This window comes from Protomyctophum bolini (genome assembly GCF_963924005.1).
Source record: "Protomyctophum bolini genome assembly, chromosome: 18".
Lineage (NCBI taxonomy): Eukaryota > Metazoa > Chordata > Actinopteri > Myctophiformes > Myctophidae > Protomyctophum > Protomyctophum bolini.
This window is the reverse complement of record NC_137879.1, coordinates 27,943,465-27,962,546: the sequence shown is the minus strand read 5'-3', so window position 1 is coordinate 27,962,546 and position 19,082 is coordinate 27,943,465. Positions and strand designations below refer to the sequence as shown.

The 19,082-nt window shown below is 42.0% G+C and overlaps 1 protein-coding gene across 1 annotated transcript; it reads right to left on the bottom strand.

Annotated features, from left to right (window-relative positions):
• Positions 1-4,139: 4,139 nt before the first annotated feature.
• On the bottom strand, positions 4,140-19,082 carry LOC308333621 (uncharacterized protein; the record flags this gene model as incomplete). The annotated part of the gene is made up of 14 exons (XM_080790078.1): positions 4,140-4,654; positions 6,103-6,369; positions 6,656-6,928; positions 7,267-7,614; positions 8,288-8,542; positions 8,682-8,732; positions 8,844-9,077; positions 9,315-9,476; positions 11,078-11,188; positions 11,735-12,040; positions 12,506-12,799; positions 13,158-13,469; positions 18,141-18,204; positions 19,071-19,082. 14 exons carry the CDS (start codon positions 19,080-19,082, stop codon positions 4,626-4,628), a joined length of 2,718 nt encoding a protein of 905 aa, XP_080646204.1. The 3' UTR covers positions 4,140-4,625.

The following is a 19,082-nucleotide window of genomic DNA, read 5'->3' as shown; positions in this document are numbered from 1 at the left end:
GACCCTGAGTGAAGGACAGTACATGCATCTTTCAAACTTTGTGTTTCATCTTCAAAAATCACTTCCTCTCCATCATTCTCATCCTTCACCAGGATATTTACATTTAGCCTTTCATCGTGTGCCATTATCTTGCCAATCTCCTCCTCATGACCACAATTTCTGTTAGTTTCCTCCATGTTGTCACTCAATGTCATGTCTAAACTTGAAACCTTATTTTCATCTCGTCTGGTCTTCTCCTCATCAAGTGGAATGTTTATCTCTGTCAACTGGGCATCAGTAACTGTCAGGTGGTCGATGTGCTCAGACATACCTGAAGGCTCCATGCTTTGTTTTTCCATAACAACATTATCAGTTGTTATCGCTCCCAGCTGAGCTGCGGTACAGTCTTGATTTCCACCTCCATACTGAGTGCTATTAAGTTGTATTTCCATGGTCTCTGTAATGGGCTCACTGACTTGAATATGTTCAGTGCCCATGTCATCTTCTGCAATGACCTCTGCTTCAAAGCTAAAGTCTAATATATTGCTCTTTGTAATTTCTTTGTCATTGTCATGAATTTGTGCTTCAATCTCAAAATCCTGCTCCTTCTCTATGCTCCCGTCCTCTGTTGCGTTCAGGTCATTTGCATCATTGTTTTCAGTTTTTTGAAGCCTCTCATCCACCATCTGCACTTGTGCACCAACAGTTATGTCATGATCTGAAGTAGCTGCTCTTTTGCTGAAGGTCATCTTTAGTTGATTGTCTTGAGCAACATCTAAAGTAGTAACATCGCTGTTCTCATCTAATATTTCTTCACAGAGGAGCACTGCTTTCTGGACGTCTGCCCCATGGTTCTCCACCAATCCCTCATCAGATGTGAGGTCATTTTCATCCTCATAGTCGGACAAAGCGCTGGCCTCATGCTTTGACACGCTTGTATGTCTCTCTGTTTCTTTTCTGACAACTGCATCATGTTTCATTTCGTTACCTTCCTCTTCCTCCTGTCTCACCAATGCCACATCCTCCCTGTAAATGTTGTCATCCTCTGGACTCATTGACCTACACAACTGGACAGAATTTTCTTCTGACTCTGAGCCAAGGACAGCACATGCATCTCTCAAGCTTTGTGCTTCGTCTTCAGTGAGAACTTCCTCTCCCACATTCCCATCCTTCACCTGGACGTTTCTGAACGTTTCCTCTACTTTGTGTCTTTCATCATGTGCCATTATCTCCTTCTCAAGGCCACTATTTATTTGAGTTCCTTCCATGTCGTCACTCAATATCACATGTGCAAGATTTCCAGGTTCTTTTTTATTTACTGTGTCTGCCTCTGAACTTGAGAAATTTTCTTCATCTGGTCTGGTCTTTTCCTCATCAACTGGAATGTTTATCCCTGTCAACTGGGCTTTCCCATCAGTTAATGTCAGATGGTTGATGTGCTCAGATTTATCTGAAAGCTCTGTATTCTTGTTTTCCACAGCAACATTTTCTTTTTGAGTCAACGTTTGCAGCAGAGCTGCCTTAGCATATTCGTTTCCACCTTCACATAGATGTCTATTAAGTATTTCCGTGTTCTCTGTGATGGGTTTACTGACTTGAATATGTTCAGTCACCAAGTCATCTTCGGCACTATCCTGTGCTTCAAAGCCACAACCTAATATATTGTTCTTTGTAATGTCTTTCTCCTGGTCATCAATGTCAATCTCGACATCCTGCTCCCTCTCTTCTGCTATGCTCCCATCCTCTGTCACTTCCAGGTCATTTGCATCATTTTCAGTTTTTAGAAGAGTCTCGCCCATCGTGTGTGCAGCAACAGTTATGTAATGATCTGACGCAGCTGCTCTCTTGTCTCTGGTCATTTGTAGTTGAGAATCTTGAGCAGCTTCTGAAGCTGCAGTAACCTCGCTGTTCTCATCTAGTATTTCTTCACAGAGGAGCACTGCTTCCTGGACGACTGCCCCGCCGTGCTCCACCAATCCCTCATCAGATGTGACGTCGCTTTCATCCTCAGAGTCTGACAAAGTGCTGGCCTGCTCTGACACGCTTGTATGTCTCTCTGACTCGGTTTCTTTTGTCATAGCCATTTCATGTTCCATTCCTCTTCCTTCCTCTTGTCTCGCCAATGCCAAGTCCTCTCTGTAAATGTTACTGTCCTTCTCCGGACTCACTGATGTACACAATTGGTCTGCGTAACCTTCGGACCCTGAGCAACGTACAGTATGTGCATCTTTCAAATGTTGTGCTGCGTTGTCTTCAGCGAGGGCTTCCTCTCCCTCGTTCCAATCCTTCACCTGGACATTTCTCAAAGTTTCATCTACATTCTGCCTTTCGTCATGTGCCATTATCCCGCCAGTCTCCTCAAGACCGATTTTTCTGTTAGTTTCCTCAATGTTGTCACTCAGCGTCACATGTGTAAAATTGGACGATCCAAAATGATCAAGTTCTTCACTCTCATCAGTCAGAGTCCCGGTCACTTTTACAATCAAGTGCTGTTCACAATCATTCTCTACTTCCTCTTCATCTGTTGCCATCTCTTTGGCAACACGCAGTCCAGTGTCTGCAATCTGTTTCTCTATCTCACCCTCATCATTTTCTAATGTGTGTCCATCTCTGGTGAACTGCACTATGTATTGTATATTTTCTTTGGCTGGTCCTACACCATTGTTGCTGTCACACTCTTCCCAGGTAACAGTTGACTGAGGTTTGTTCTCTGCAGAGATGGTTATAGGGACTGTCTGTGTATCCTCTGCTCCCTCAACTTTGACATTACTCTCTTCAGGCTCTTGGCCATCATTATCAATAACTTCTGGCCTCAAGTACCTTCCCACAGCTTCTGTTACGTAGTACTGTGTGTGTGTGTGTGTGTGTGTGTGTGTGTGTGTGTGTGTTGAGAGAGAGGGGGGGGGGGGGGGAGAGATGGAGAAATAGAACAGTTACTTTATATCCTGCAAAATCTTAAATGATCATCACACATGGCAGTGTGTAGAACCGAGTATAGAACATAATTATCAGACTTGATTTTATCCTTCACTTTCTTAATTGTTTATGGCCCAAAGAGAGTTTTTGTGGAAATTGTAGTTAGCCCTTAATTGTCTATGTTTATAAGCATATGTTCTAATCGTGGCCTACTTTAATTTTCTTAAAACATTTTCCAAATATTGTATATTTTATTTTGGAAAAAATAGCCAATTTAACACCTATCCTGTTACCGTACCCCATGCAGTAGGCCTAGGCTAATTAGGCTATCCCATGAGCAACTCAATTAAAACATATTGTGAAAACTCACCCAAACCGACCAGAACATTCCCCCAGCTCTAGAAAACGGATTCGGAGAGGGGTCCATCTCTCACTCACTTGGATAGCCTACTCTTGATGCACCTTTGGTGCTATAGTGCCGTTTTATTAATTCGATTGGTTATTCCATTTGCATGAATACCGTAACCTCAACGCGTGACTATAATCTTTGAAGTGAACGCTGCAGTTGTGTGAACTGGTGGGTGGCGGTGCTGTCCGTTATTCAATATGAGGAAGAATGATAATCAGCTGAGCTGCCGCAATCTTGCGGGTGTGTGGTCGTTTGCTTTCACTTTTGCAAGTTATGCCAGGAAGTTGCCATGTTGGTTTTTCTTGTTTTAGCCATTTTATTTTAAGCTCGACCCGAAATTAAGCAAATAGTCAAACCACGTCATATAGGCTATAGGCTACTATTTCAGAATAGAGGCTATACTTTGGGGGTAAAGAAATTAAAAAATATACATCTTGAGGAAAAGACTAGTCTGCATTGGGCATCCTGATCTGATTATATTTAATGTAGGCCTATACTAGAGCTATGGACCAGAGCCTACATAAATCAAAATAGCCTATAAACCTAAACTACAACTTGTAGATGTAGATATATAATAGGCCGCCGATCTCTTCAAGTTGAATTGTCATAATCAAAGTTATATATTATGTGCAGAAATGATTGTGAATCTATATTTTACAGTCTATGATGTGAATTCAAAAAGTTGTATCTTTTCCTAATAGAGCTGCTGCGGTTTATCAATTAACAGCTGAAAAACCAAAACCAGAAACCATGACTAACACTGTAAAACCCACAAAAGGGGAAATCTCAATTAAAAAATACTATATTTAATTGTCAAAATACAGGTATTTGGAAAAATTGCAAAAACAATTGTACAAAAACACAAACAAAATGTTAGACAAAATAAAATCAATGATTTGGAAGAGAGAACAGAGAACATGGATGGTGTAGCCTATTAGGAACATGAAGTAATAAATATAGACTATAGGCCTATACGTCTGGGGAACCCCAGGGGTCCTTGATGGGGGTAACAGGGGGTCCCCAGTATGTTAATATAGCATCCAAATCTGTTTAACCCTATATACACATCGGCTTTAGCCGAACTACAAGCTCACAACGCGTCGCATTGTGATGCAGTGCCGGTGCGTTGTGACTTCATGCTATTTTCAAAAGAATATTAATAAAGAATATTTTTGAAAAATAATAATAATCATGCACAACACAAATCTTGTATGGGGCACAAAACTCTGTTCAGATGGCATGACAAGGTGAGAACCATTGCTATAGATGACATCTAGGACAGATGCAGGACCCTTTGCAGAGTGCAGACTGGATGCGGTCATCATGCAGAAGACACCTCCTCGTGTGGTTCTGGAGGAGAAAAAAGTGAGCGAGTCATGTCAGTATGGAGAAGTAGCTACACGTTATCAAACTTCCTTAATCTAGGCTACTTCCAGAAATGTGTTTTCAAAATGTGCATGTTTGTTTTAGTTCCTCCCAGCGGTATAGGATAGGGGCAGTGGGTTTTACGTCAGTTTAAATGCAATTTGTTATTTGTTATTTATCTGTAATGTAGCTATGCCTTTTATGCATCATTCCGTCAAAGCTTTGACTTGAATTGTTAAAAAAGAAAGAAAAAACAGCTGATGTACAAGCTCACAGTCACAACACATTGTGCAACACCTTCATATGGTATAAATTTGGGCTCAAGTGGTTAATATGACAACCACTGCACAAATCCTGTCCTGTGCATTTGTATTGCACCCACCCTGTGATCATTCTTTCTTGGACAGGAAAACCACATTAGTGCACAGCAACAAGCTTTTGTTTAGTTATAGTGCACCATTATTTGCTCCCTCCACCCACTGAAAAAGAGAGCAAAACTTGTCGAAAACAGTTCCCTCAGGGATATTTTACTCTGGGTGGTTAAGGTGCGTACCACGTAGGCCCTGGCCCCCAATACTTGACGTGTCCTGGCCGCAGTGGCCGGGTTCAATTCCTGGGCCCGGTGGACTTTTACTGCATGTCACTCCACGACTCTCTCTCTCCCAGTTTCCTGTCTTTTGAGTCTTTACTCTATACTACCTGTGGAATGACTATCAATGAGGCAAGAAAAGCCCCCCCAAAACAATCACTAAGCGTATTTCCAGAGTTACAAATGTAATAAATTAACAGTGATGATTTTGTGTTTCTCAAAGTGGGGTACAAGGACCCGGTTCCAGGGGGTCAACAGTAAACTTAGTTGATATAATAATACTAATAATGAATTGCATTTTTATAGCGCTTTTCCAAGTGCTCAAAGCACTTTATTCATGGTTCATTCATTCATACATTGGGAGGTGAAGCGGCAAACAGTCGACGCCAGCGTCCTCACTTCCCACATTCATACACCAATGGTGGCAAGCTCACACTGACACACAACTTATTGGAGGCAGTTCAGTGTCTTGCCCAAGGACACATCGACATGTGGACATGAGGACCTGGGATTCGAAACCGCCGACCCACGGATCATTGGACGACCTGCTCTACCTCCTGAGCCACAGCCAGCCCTTGTATCAAAGTTAGTTTAACCACTTTGACCCTATACATCTTCTGAAATATCAGATGTACATGATGTGACACACTTATCTGCCATTTCCCCGAAAACCTTGAAAACATTGTAACATTTTCAAAACAAAATGTTTTCAGATTGGGGGTTCTGTGTTCACAATCATATTTATTTGGGGGTCCTTGACATGAAATATTTGTGGTTCACAGTACCATACATACACAGTAGTGACTTTGTGGTATGTGCTCGTGGCAGAGCGATCATAATGTACCTGTCCATGTCCGGTAGACGGGCAGCTTGAGTGCTGGGTGTGTGATCTCCACACACACTCTCAGCTGCTCTCTCTCATCCGCTCTCAGGCCCTTCAAGTTCACTCCGTTAATGTGCAGTGCACCTGGCTGCTGCTCTACGTCCTCCTCCTCCTCGTCACTCCCCTCTTCCGCCTCCTCCTTGTCAATGTTGTTGTTCTCTCCTTCCAACTTCTCGTCAATATATGCGATTCCTTCTGTGTCAAAGTCTGTGACTGCAGCTTTTGTCTCTGCAAAGAAAACACAAATTCATTCAGCTTCCTGGAACAGGAGTAAAACTGATATTTAGTAAATAAGAGTAGGCCTACATATACATTCACATCTTGCCTAGTTTACACAAGGTAAATAATATTGGGAAATTAACACATCATCATTCATCACCATTGCACATTTGCATTTCTAAGAGGTCATTATGCAAAGGTCAATGCTGTGACCTCTGGGAAATTATTATTTAGTTTCCGCTCCCTCCATCCATCAATCCTTGGCCAATAAAGTGGTCAAACTCATCATACGTACTCGCTGCACGTCCGTTCCTCCTTCTCTCGGGCTGCTTAGCTGCGTGACTCGGCTGCTGGCTGCTCCTCTCCAGGGCACACACGCTCTTCAGTTCCCTCTGTCCGTCATCCGCGATGTCCTCCGTCTCGTTGGACGCCAGAGGTGCGAGTGTGTTCCCACCGGCTGACCAGAGTAACTTGGCCCTGGGGTGGCCTCCCTTCAGGAGGAGAGAGAACACTCCGACCCCCTCGCTGCTCCAGCACACAGAGATGGATGACGGGATGGAGGGAGGCGCTGGAATGGGGGGGGGGGGGAAACTATTTTAGTGTCACTCTTATTTTTGTTTCATTATGTTGAAGATGTTTCTTGTCTATGTTGTATTTTTGTTTTAGCACAAGAATTGCAATGCCTTGAACAAATGCACTATTTAACAATAATAACATAGCGGAAATAGCCCATCAAGACACGTGATGCGACATGCTGTGAGCTTGTAGATCATCTGTTTTCACTATTTTTAAAAGATTATGCTGCCACAACACAGGTGACACACATTTTTTTGCTCTTACTTCAGCACAACGGTCACTGTGTGTATACGTTCCCAAAGTGCTTGTAAACAAACATACAGTACATACCAACATCATCGCTCCTCCAGCACCTCTCTATAGGCTCGTCTAGTGAACAGTGCTCCACTCGGCACATGATCCCACCTCCTCGAACCCGTTTGTCCTCCTTCGTTAGGCCCGTTTTGAGAGTGGCGGTGGCCCGGTACATTCTGGGAGATGTCTGTATGGGGCCCCAGACATCTCCTCCCTCGATGACGTCATCCTCTTGGTCATCCTGCTCTCCTGCCCTCAGCTTCAGCCAGGTGACCGAGATGTCGGGAGGGTAGAACCCTGTGATGTCACAGCCCAACGTCAATGGTTGATCTGGGGCGTAGGTGCAGCGCACAATCTCCGACACACATGGTCTCTTCATGAAACCTGGCAGGAATATGTTGGAGAATTAAACATTAAAGCTCCTATATACACAGATTTGAGTGTCAGTATGAGCACATAATGTGCTCAGCTGATTAGCTGAGCACGGAATGTGATGTATGATGATGTATGATGATAAGAGTGCAGCTCACTTCACACACTTTCTGATGAATTGAAAATGGTGGACCCTGTTGTAAACAAGTGTAATGCTTTATCAGTGTGTCGTCCACAGTAACAGTCTTTGAGTTGTGCTTTCATGTGAAATGTACCCATTCTGCAAACTGTTATTAAATACTTCAATCAATCAATCAATCACACATGTGTGATTTATTTTTGGTTATAACACCATGTCTTCCATTCAATCATTGCTGTAGAGTGTTTATTCAGTACAGGGGTCTTCCCGTCAGTCGTCACTCCATCTCTTTAATAAACATAACTCATGTCCACTCATTCTTTAGTTTAATTACTTCCAATTTCACTTGTTTATCCTGTATACTTCTGTATACTTCTCTCTCCTGATGAAATTGGTATCCCGCCCTGAATATGTATTTTGTTTACAAAAGAGATGGAGACGGGAAGATTCATGTGAAAACACACTATGTCTATAGCAATGATTACTATACCAATAACATCACTTGCAGCACCGTTAAGTATAATCTTTCTTTCTTTCCGGACTCACCTCGAGTCTCACGGGTGACGGGTTGTTTCAGGGCGATGTGGTGCACACTGACCCACACCTTGGTGCCCCCAGCCTCCAGCTCACTGCGGGGCAGCTTGCACTGGCTGGAGGCAGAGAAGAAGCCCTTGGCATCAGGCCGAGGGGACGTCAGGGCCTGGGAGGCCACAGGGCTCAGCTCACCCCCTTGGCAGAACCAGCGGAATGTGATGATATCTGGGTGGAAATGGGAGGCCTGGACCGTCATGGTGATAACATCTGGATGAGACAAATTAGAAGGGGACAGCTTGAGTCTGGTTTTGCAGGGACATCACAGCCGGTATTATGACTGAGAAACTCAGTGCACAGAACCAACACCTTTTACTCGATCAACTTCTGCCATTTTAAACTACTTTACCCGAGTTATCCACTGTCTCTGCCATTTGGATTTCGGAGACCTCTGGAGCAGCTGAAAGAGGACGTTCAGCGACATTATGATTTGACAGCGGTAGACGTGATGATCCTTATCACAGTATTTATTCAGCCATTAGAGAACACAAAACAGTATCCCTTCCCTTACCTAGTACGGAAAACCTCTCTGACACCTTCTCCACCACCACCTTGTCCTTGCCTACATAAGACACCTGGCATTTAAACACAGCCCCTTTGTGGACTGAGATCTGAGGGATGAAGGTTAGTGAAGAGAGCAGCTGCTGTGTGCCGCCAGTCCCTGATGAGTGCAGTGGTCCCTGGGTGTGCAGCTTGTAGTATCCCATCTCTCCTCTGGATGGTAGCAGAGGACCCTTCTCTGACACTGGGGATGTGAGAGTGAGACCGTAGGGCAGATGGATGGTGGTTAGGGGGTTATAGAGGCAGTTAAAGTTAGTTTGAGCCTTTAAGGGTCCTTAATATGTGAAGTTATCATGTGTTAGCAGCATTAAAAAGTGTAAAAGAGAGAACAAAGAAACAAACAATGAGGTTGGAAAAAATAGGCAGTGAATGGCAATACGATGGCATTATTCAATATCTCTACAGAGGCCTGCCCTCCTACCTGTGAGCGAGGTGTCAGTGATCGGGGTGTCATTGAGGAACCATTTGGTCTGTACTCGGTCCACCATCCTGCCTTCGATGCTTACTGTGACCCTGCCCTTGTGGCCTACTATGACCCGTGGAGGAAGGATGATCCCTGATACGGTCAGAGACTTCTGCTTTTCTGAGTCCCAGGAATGGAAGAAAAGGGAGGGAGGGGAGAGAAGGGGAGTGGTGCAGGGGGTCAGCCATTGTGCAATATTTGCAGAGGTTTCTCAAGCACTTCAGTTGCCTTGCAAGGAGCGTAGTATATTATGTTACTTTGCAACGATGCCTTGTACACGGTTGAATTCCCAGATTTAAAAGTTTAGAGTTTTAGAGTAACAGTTTAGAAACAGTTTAAAGGCATAGATAGTATGTAATCTTGCCCTGTGTTTTTATAACAAAACAATATATATTTTTTTATCCACCATTGCCATCTGTACCAGCCGTTATCAGCCATGATTGTAGTAGTGTGGTGGTGTTTACCTGCAGAAACACATTGCTCCTTTTGTTGTATTTTTTCACTGTTTTGCACTGTTTGCTTTGGTTGCCCAAAAACATCCCCGTCTACCAAAACCAACAACATACAGTGAGCTAGAGCAATGTGTTTCTGCAGGTGAACACCACCACACTACTACAGTGGCTGATAACGGCTGGTATAGAGGTAATGTTATGTACTGTAAACACGGGGCAACGTTTCACCCTTTTTTGACTTGAGAGCTACTTTCAAAATGACCAGCTCAACAAGATCTACCCACCTGAAAAGAACACTGTTTGTATTCTTTTTGGAAAAATATAGGAAAGGCTATATTATTTTACTTATATTGACCCTATAAACAATTTAGTATTATTTAGTATATGTAAGGTTTTGCCCACTCAAATGGTACCCAATCGTCAGATTGCCTACAACAACTTCTGTGAACAGACTTCACTGTAGTAGCTTTTCATAAATTATATTTATACTGCTGTCATGAAAGTTTATAGTTAGAGAAATTCAAAGTCCAGCTGTCTGCCGTCCAGCCTCTCCCACCCCTCACTGGGGAAAATTCCGGGAGGAAAACGGAAAAGGGGTGAGTTGTCTTGTCCCTGAAAATAGTTTAAATATGTACCTGAGGTTGCTTTAGAATAGCGGCGCTGGAATGGGAAATAGAGGGGGAGAAATGGAATAGGTAGGGTTTTTTCGATTTAATTTATAATGCTACCGATGTTTGTGCACAGCAACACTGAAAACAAAATGGTGCATTGTGGATTTGAGCTGACAGGCGCTTTTTTATGTCAATCAAACAAGTCGCCTTTAATTCAAGTGGCAGATGCAAAGTATTGTCTTTTATATATTGGAATATTCTTTAGGGGAATGTCATGTGATCTACCTGCACAGCCTTTGTGATCTACTGGTAGATCGCGATTGGTAGATTGCTTTAAGGTATCTCGCAAAGCCAGACGATCAGAGATCTCCGACTGCTAAGATACATCTGAGGTATTAAAAATTCAATATGGAGTTGAACAGTGGAGAAAATCTGCACTAAAAAACCTACGGTATGCCCACTGTTTTGAAAAACAATCCTGATACCCTGCACCATGAAGGAACTCTAATTTGCATAATAAGGCTGGCTAAGATCTTTGATCGTCTGGCTACGCTACAGCATGCAAGACAAAACATTATTATGGTATAAAGTTACAGGATACGGTATTATATTACATAGGAGATTCAGTACATTGATGTGTTCTTGTGCTGTGATTTACCATCTCTTCTCCTCCACGAAAACCCAAAGCAGAGCAGGAACACCAGAACCAGAGAAATACACATCAGAGCCACAGACGCTTTGGCAGACTTGTTCAGAACCGGATCCTTTTCTGAGAAGACATAGAGAAAGGGAGATGTATGCATGTCACTTATCACTAAAATTGCCAATCTACAAATTCCCATCGCAACGCTTTGTGAGCTTGTAGATCTGCCATTTTCACAGAATGTTCGCCTATTTTCGCCAAATAGAAGCCCAGAACAGTGAAGCTATAGGGTTCATGTGATTAAGGCTTTAATCCAGAACATATTTGAATGAATAAACTTTGATTTACACACAATAACTATACAAATACAACTGCAGTGTTTGGAATTGGTCCCCATGTTAGACATTTAGACCCTGGTGTCAGGTAGGACACAATTAATGAAGAATGCCCAAGAGGGCATTCTGCCTTAATTAGCTCATCAGTAGAACTTTGGATTTCTTTGTGTCCTTGGCAGGACAAAGAAGTTACGGACAACAGACAATAAATCCTTAATACTACAAATGAATAATTTAACACAATTTAACAGGTTTTACTGTCCTACTCTATAATATTCTGCTTAAAAAAACTCAACAGTTTATATAGCAATCGAATCGACGAAATTAAGTGTTATACCTGGGGGATCCAGTTCTTCCAGGGAGGCCCTGCTGTGGGCTGGGTTTATGACCCCAGGCTGGTTGACTACACACTCCACACCCCCAGCCTGCTCCCTCAGCCCTGGGCCCAGGTTATAGTAGCGCCTGGTACTGTAGGTTCCATCGGGGCTCTGCTCACTGACGGGGGGCTCGGGCAGAACCGAGCCATTATGAAGCCAGGTCACAGACACCTGCTCCGGGTAGAACCGTTCCACGTCACAGAACAGCGTCAAAGGGGTGTCGCGGGATGACGGGGGCACAACAGACAGCCTGACGGTGGGAAGGTCTGAGGAGAGAGAGAGGACGACATGCATTACAGCATTTACATAAAGGGAAATGGGGGGAGGATTACTTTTACTGGCTTCTCCCAGCAGATGGCTGCTCAAGTGGCTCACATGAGTGCACAGGCAGGAGCTGTTAGGGGTTCTTGCTCAGGGACACTTTGATACTTTGACTGGGCAAGCCGAGGGTCGAACCGGCAACATTCCTCCTAGATTAGATGGCATCTCTACCAGGAGTGAGTGACTCATATTAATTAATAGATTAATAAACTGAGTGTGGATTTCAATAGATACATTTGTGGTTATCGTACAGTAATCAGACACAACAGTTGTCAAACGATTATGAAAACTGAAATATTGTAAAAGTAGAACATTTCTTAGCTTTTGATCCCTTTTAGATATGCTGTACTGTACTATACTGAACATAAAAAATTAAAACAAAAACAAAGGTCCAGAGTCCTATCACTCACAGGTGATGTTGAGCTGGAATGGTAGGACATGATTGACCCCAGAGTGAGTGACCTGACAGCCGAAGGTCACATTCTGGTCCTCTTGAGAAGGGTAGAATGTCAGGTTGCCCACAGCCCAGTAATACCCATCTAGACCCTGTTCAGCTTCGACCTCGTGGAGAGGTTGAATCACGATCCCATCTCTGGTCCAGGAGAAGTAAATGGGAGGCGGGTAGAAACCTTCTGCACGACAATCCAGCTGGCTCTCTCTCTCCAGCACCACCCACTGAGACGGGACCGAAAGAGTGGGGGGAGCTAAAGGAGGATAAGGAATAGACAAACATAACTCAAGACAACTATTCAAAGTCAATATATGTTGGCATGTAATACAATACTACTCGTTTGTCAGCCTGGAACTCTTGATCTACATTTTAAGGATTGTTTGGGGGAGTTTCAAATTATTTAAAATAGATAGACCTCTGTTGATCCAAAGCGACATTCTGTTGTCATAGCAGCACTGAAAGTAAACGACACACAATTCTGATCTACTCTATTGAGTAGATCAGAGTAGGTGCAATGATTGATACAATGCTTCTTCAAACTATCAGTTGATTACAGTACAGTTAGGTCTATTACTGGCAAGCAGAAAACTTCAAGGAATGCAAGGATTTACCTTCAATACTCAATATGACATTTGTGATGTTCCGCTGAGTGGAATTGTAGGTGACAGTGCACTCAAACAGCCCCTGTGAGGTGAGGCTAACGTTAAGGACCACCAGCCCGAACGTTCCATTGCGAAACTGACTGGTGTCCCAGCTGAATCCCCCGTTTATGTGCTGCGTTGCGTTTCCGAATGAGGCGATTTCAGAGCCATTGGTTACCCAGCTGACCTGAAGCAGGGGTTCTTGTGCTGCATGAGGCAAGGTGGCAGAGCAGGGAAGGAGTGCATCTGTGTAAGGGCTGACCGTCACCTCAGTTGGTGAAGCTGTGAGCAGAAGAAGAAAAAGGGTTTAAGCTGTGTGTCGCTTGCTGATAATAACAGATTTTTTACATGAAAGATTTATCAAATCAGTTATTGTCAATGAGGGACAATGAATGAATGGGTTATTTTGGTCTTAAATCATGTACAGGGTTAATTACAACAATGTCGCACAACAAAGTAAATAAATTAAGTCTTTGATGGACATACTGTAGAATGAAATGATCTTGGAGAGTGTCTGTTACTAAGACCAATGTCCACACTGTCAGAAAGGAGACTGTACTACTTTACATTGAGATTGTATGAACTATTTAGAATTAGCTTTAAATATTGAGTGTGTCAGAAGTAGAACTGTCTGGTACTGAGGGTACTGATACCCATGCTGAAGATTAAAACCTAAACGTATTTCTACCTAAAAGGGAGTGCAAATTGAACCATTTCTCCATTATCACCAAATTCCAACACCACTGAAAGAAATGTTGTCATCATTGTCAATATACACTATGTAACCTGTGCCAATGGACTATATGTAAGAGACATCGCCCACAGATATAGATTGTAGCCTTATAATGCATCTAAGTAATGAGATAGATTCTGGAATGTGTTTAACCACATAAATCTAAGTGTAAACACACCAAAGACGCATTTTGAAATCAGATTGCTGCCTCAAACCATATCCCAGCTATCTGATTAAGACGCATTCCAATGCAAAGTGTAAACAGGGTGTCTGTCTCGGTACAGTATGTGATAAGCAGGTGTTTCTTTTCTTTTAGATACTAAACGATTTGGAATTAGAACAATACACGTTACATCAGCCAGAGAGATCAAATAGAAATGCTCCAGTAAGTCATACAAATGAGAACACATTGTACAATACAATTCCAACAATTCACATTCCAAATGACTTGAACAAATAATATATACCTTATGATGAACAATTCCTTATATTTCATAATTGAACATGACTCAAGAGAAGACTGTCAACATTACCTTGTAGATCTTTTGTCATAGGGTAAACAAAAGGTCTTTTGGTCTGGTTAGGTGAACAGAGATTCACAGAGTGGAAAACTTTCACCCTGAAGTGTTTATTGTAGCACTTCTTAAGAGTGACAGATAGACACATATTGACACGATGTCTCACCAGTGTTGAAATACTCATGGCCATTAAGTGTCTAAGTGTGTTTACTCACTCTAAGTGTGAATTGTTCACTACAATCAAATAAATACGATCGCAAACAGAACCAATCAAGTTATGCCACACTTTTCTTTAGATTCATTTTCACATTAGGATTTATTAAGGTCATGTCAACCCAGAGCAAATGCCTGATCAGTTTTTTATGTTAAATTATTCATTAAACAAAAAGGTGAAGACCTGGCCATATCAAAGTGTGGAATGAGATATTCATACAGATGACAAAGCTACTGACTTAACAGTATTTGAATCATCAACATTATATGAAAGCTTACAATGCTTGCTGACACTACACAGTTTTGTCTGGGCCAAACAGTAACTCACACGCCATTATTCACTATATATAGCCCTAAGCTTGTGATGTGTACATTAAACTCCAAACAGAAGCATGCTGTTTCCGCAGTTTCAAGTTTGCTTGAAATTACAAAAAAAATCATGGGAGATTACAAGATTACAATATAGTCAGGTCTGAGTTGACACAGATATGACCTAACCTGACTGAGACGTGTCTGGCAAACATGTAGTCACGATTAGATCCACTTCCTACATTTTCATTCCATTGATTTGTAATGGGATTGCCACAAAACATAATTTCTGCAACACTTAAATCGGGAGAGTGCATAATGCACTGATTTGCAGTTGATTTCAACCAACTCCAAAAGCAGGGTATTAGCAGAAGAAAACAATACTTTTTATCATATCTGCAAGGCCATTGGCACAATACTCACCATGCTTTATGAGTGACAGCAGGTAGACATGAAGGAGGACTTTAAACCGCATGGCCAGGCTTGTATTGAGACTGAAGTTCTTATCATAAGTTCCTCACACACCCTTATATAGAGCAATGAGGGGACAGTGGGCGGGCTTGTCTTGCCATTGGGGGAATAAGAAATATTGTCCTTAGGCCCCACAGGACTGAAAGGAGGCCCTTGATATGTGTATGTCCGACTAAATAAATGAGCCCTAGATGACCAATAGAGTGAGAAGCAGAGTAAGAAAGAGGGAGTGAAAAGTCCAAAGACACGCGATTGGCGACAGTGGTCACTTAAAATTCAGATGGGCCTTTGGCCAAGGTTTGGGGGCTACTTTACATTGGTCCTGTGTTGCCATGAACAAACAGTGTGGGTGATCCCGCTGTGGGCAAACGTTGGCAGTCCCTCTTTTCTATTGGGGGGCAAGTTACTGTAGCGGTGTATTTTAGAATGGGAAGGAGAGAGAGAGAACAGTTCGCACCTTGTTGTTTTTCTCCGCTCTGTGCTTCTGTGTAGTACACTGCTATGCTCAGTCCCCTGATTGTGGTTAAATATTATCCAGATGTACCATTTGAAGTTTGGACAATAAAATGTTTATTGCCGCCCCCTTTCAAAATATTCATTAACTTTATTAGCAACTCTTAATTGTCCATGGAACACTTGACTCACTAAATGTGGGTTAATCCTTGTTTGGAGACCATATGAGATAACGTGTTTCTCAAGTGTGTTGGAAATGCATTCCTGTCACACATTACTTTCTGTGGCTCCCTCTCTATCACACTTTGCTTGAAGTTGAAACAAAAGCGAGGCTTGGGGAATGGGGATTAAAAGGGTGAATAAACATGCTCCATTATTCACTGCATTCGTTTGTCTTTTGGTGGTTTGTGTTTGAGGTTCACACATGAGCCGCTTTGCTTCGACCTCTTGTTTTCCCTTCTTTCTTTCGCTGACACCGTTGTGCCTTTCATCTGGGCATAAGATGGAGCACACTCCAGGAGACTCAGACAAGAAGACTGAAGGGAAACAAGTGTTTGACGGAGGGCAAGCCAAAGGAGGGCAGTCAACATGCTTAACATGAATGTGGTGCTTCCTCAAAATCCTCATCGTTAATTTAGCCATTTGCAACTCTGACAGAGTTCTTAACTTCTTATGTAACCATATGGACCCGTACATTTGCATACGCTTTTTCTGTTTGTTTCATTTATGCAGTGTACCATATTGGGATGTGGGGTATATCGAAAGTACTTAACCAGCTAACAGCTGGCCTACACAGAGCACACAGACCTACTGTAAAGCAGTGCTTCTCAAATCATGGTACTAGTACCTGCCCAGGCCATTTCAGTAATCCTAGGGGTACAGAAACTGTGTCTAATCAGTTAAATCTGGAAAGGATTAAGAAATGTTTGAAAAATATATTATATGGAATATATTTTCATGGAACTGGGTAAAACAGCCATTCATTAATATGCACCTCACATGTGAAACTGTCTACAATCAATTTTAAAACTGAATAACTTGTTATTCAGTTATTCAACTTGATTTAAAAGATTAATTTGAGATCTAGCTGTACTTTGAATTGTTTATTATCTTGTAATGTATTTGTGTTTAAATTGTATGTTATGTTTACTGTAACCAGGGGGTAATTGGAAAAGAGAACTTGCTCTCAACTGTGGACCTCTAATATGAACCCCCAACTGACTGCCGAGTGTGACCGTGGACCAGGCCTCTTCATGGAGCCCACCAGAAGTGTGACCGTGGACCCGGCCTCCTCACAGAGCACGACCTAGACCAGACGTGGACCAGGCCCCTCCACAAGAGTTACAGACCTGTAATAGGTGCATGCTTTTGGTTGTAAAGAGAAAAAACATGTCCGTTCAGTATACTGTAGGTGTAGTGCATCAGTTATGTAAGGCATGAAGTATTTTCTTCTGCTCTCAGGACACAGTCCATAGAAAATTGGCACTATAAGCCTAAATTATACATTTATTTTATTTTATTTTATTATGTATTTATTTATTTAAATTAAGCCTAACTGATGCTTTGGCAAACCATAACTTGGCCTTTATTGTAATTTATCAATATATAAAGGATTACCAAAAACACAGACAAAGACAATTACTCTAAAGAACATTCTGGCAGACTATTATGTTGGTATACTGTGGTGAGAAGAATCTAGAAATACCTGTCTGTTAGCATGCCAACAATGATTCCAGTCAAGGTTACAAGTCCAGGGTGGTTCCATCATTTCAATGGAATATTTCCTGATACATTCTACAAAATAAGCTGAATAGTTTGTTCTGTTACCTATTCTATGTCCATTAAGTCAACCCAGACTGTAAAAGTCTGACAATATTTTCTGAAACACCCAATTAACCACTTTCAACCTGGTGGTTATTCTTTTGAATAGTATTCCAACATAAATTTCCATATTATGTGAAACTATATCACAAATGTTCCAAAATAGCAAAAATAGCACATCTACAAGCATAGCGAAGTGTTGTGAGCTTGTAGATCGGATACATTTGCCACATTGTACAACAAAGTATTTAGTGCTTTAATAATATAATATAATATAATAATATTATATATAACATTTTTAAATGGTAGACCTACCATTTTGTTCTACTTGGTCTGTCTCAGATTCTCAGATTTGGTGTTATTAATGCGAGAACAATGGCTTCAATTTATAGCATGCTAACTTTGCAGGGAGATAAGGACTGCAGTTTCTATTACCTTGGATTCCCCCACTGAAGATGTTGCTGGTAGTCGGGGGTTCTGAACTGTCCACAAATAAGCCCTGACACAGACCAAGTAGGGAAAACAATTAGACAATATACATAGAGGACATGTTATATGAGGATAGGTTGAAAATAGGTGAAGTGGTCCTGGGTTAACCTATTTGTTTATTTAGTTAAAATGATTCTGTGTTACGTGATGGTGACGTGAGAACCCAAAGGCACCCCGGAGACAGGTAGCCTCGGAAACCCAGGAGACAGGTGAACAAGAACATCTCAAACAGACTTAAACCCATTACAGACCGATTACAAATGAGACACAGCTGGAGAAAACAGACACAGAACCAAGAAAAATAGACCAGGTAACATGACATAGAAATACAAGCCCAAGATTGATTGAAGAAGTATATTAACAGTTTGCAGAATGGGTACAAGACTGTTAGTGTTACTGAAGCATTACACTTGTTTACAACAGGGTCCACCTTTTTCAATTCATCAGAACATTTATATAAAAAACAGGAAATCATGTAAGGAGGTAAAAATGGAAAGGAAATATATACAGTAAGGGGGAAAGGGGGCGGGGGGGATTCAGATTTTACGGGGTGCCCTTTGAGAGCGTTTTTGAAGGAGTCAAGGGATTTGCATGTCTTAATGGCTGTTGGTACTACCTACAATCGATGACCTATGAATCTATAAATGTCACAGACCTTTGTCTGTGACATTTATAGATTGATAGTGATGCCACCAAAAGCTAGGCTACTATTAACACAAAAACAGGTTTTAATGGTTGTGGGTGTGACTGATTGACAGCCATGTCACCTTACATTAGCCGACAATTTGTAGTTGGAATTCAACATTACATAATGTAGTCTGTGTCTTCAAAAGAGCATCCAGCAGTCATGTTGTCTTGGAAGGCATGGATACTTACACTGCCTATCAT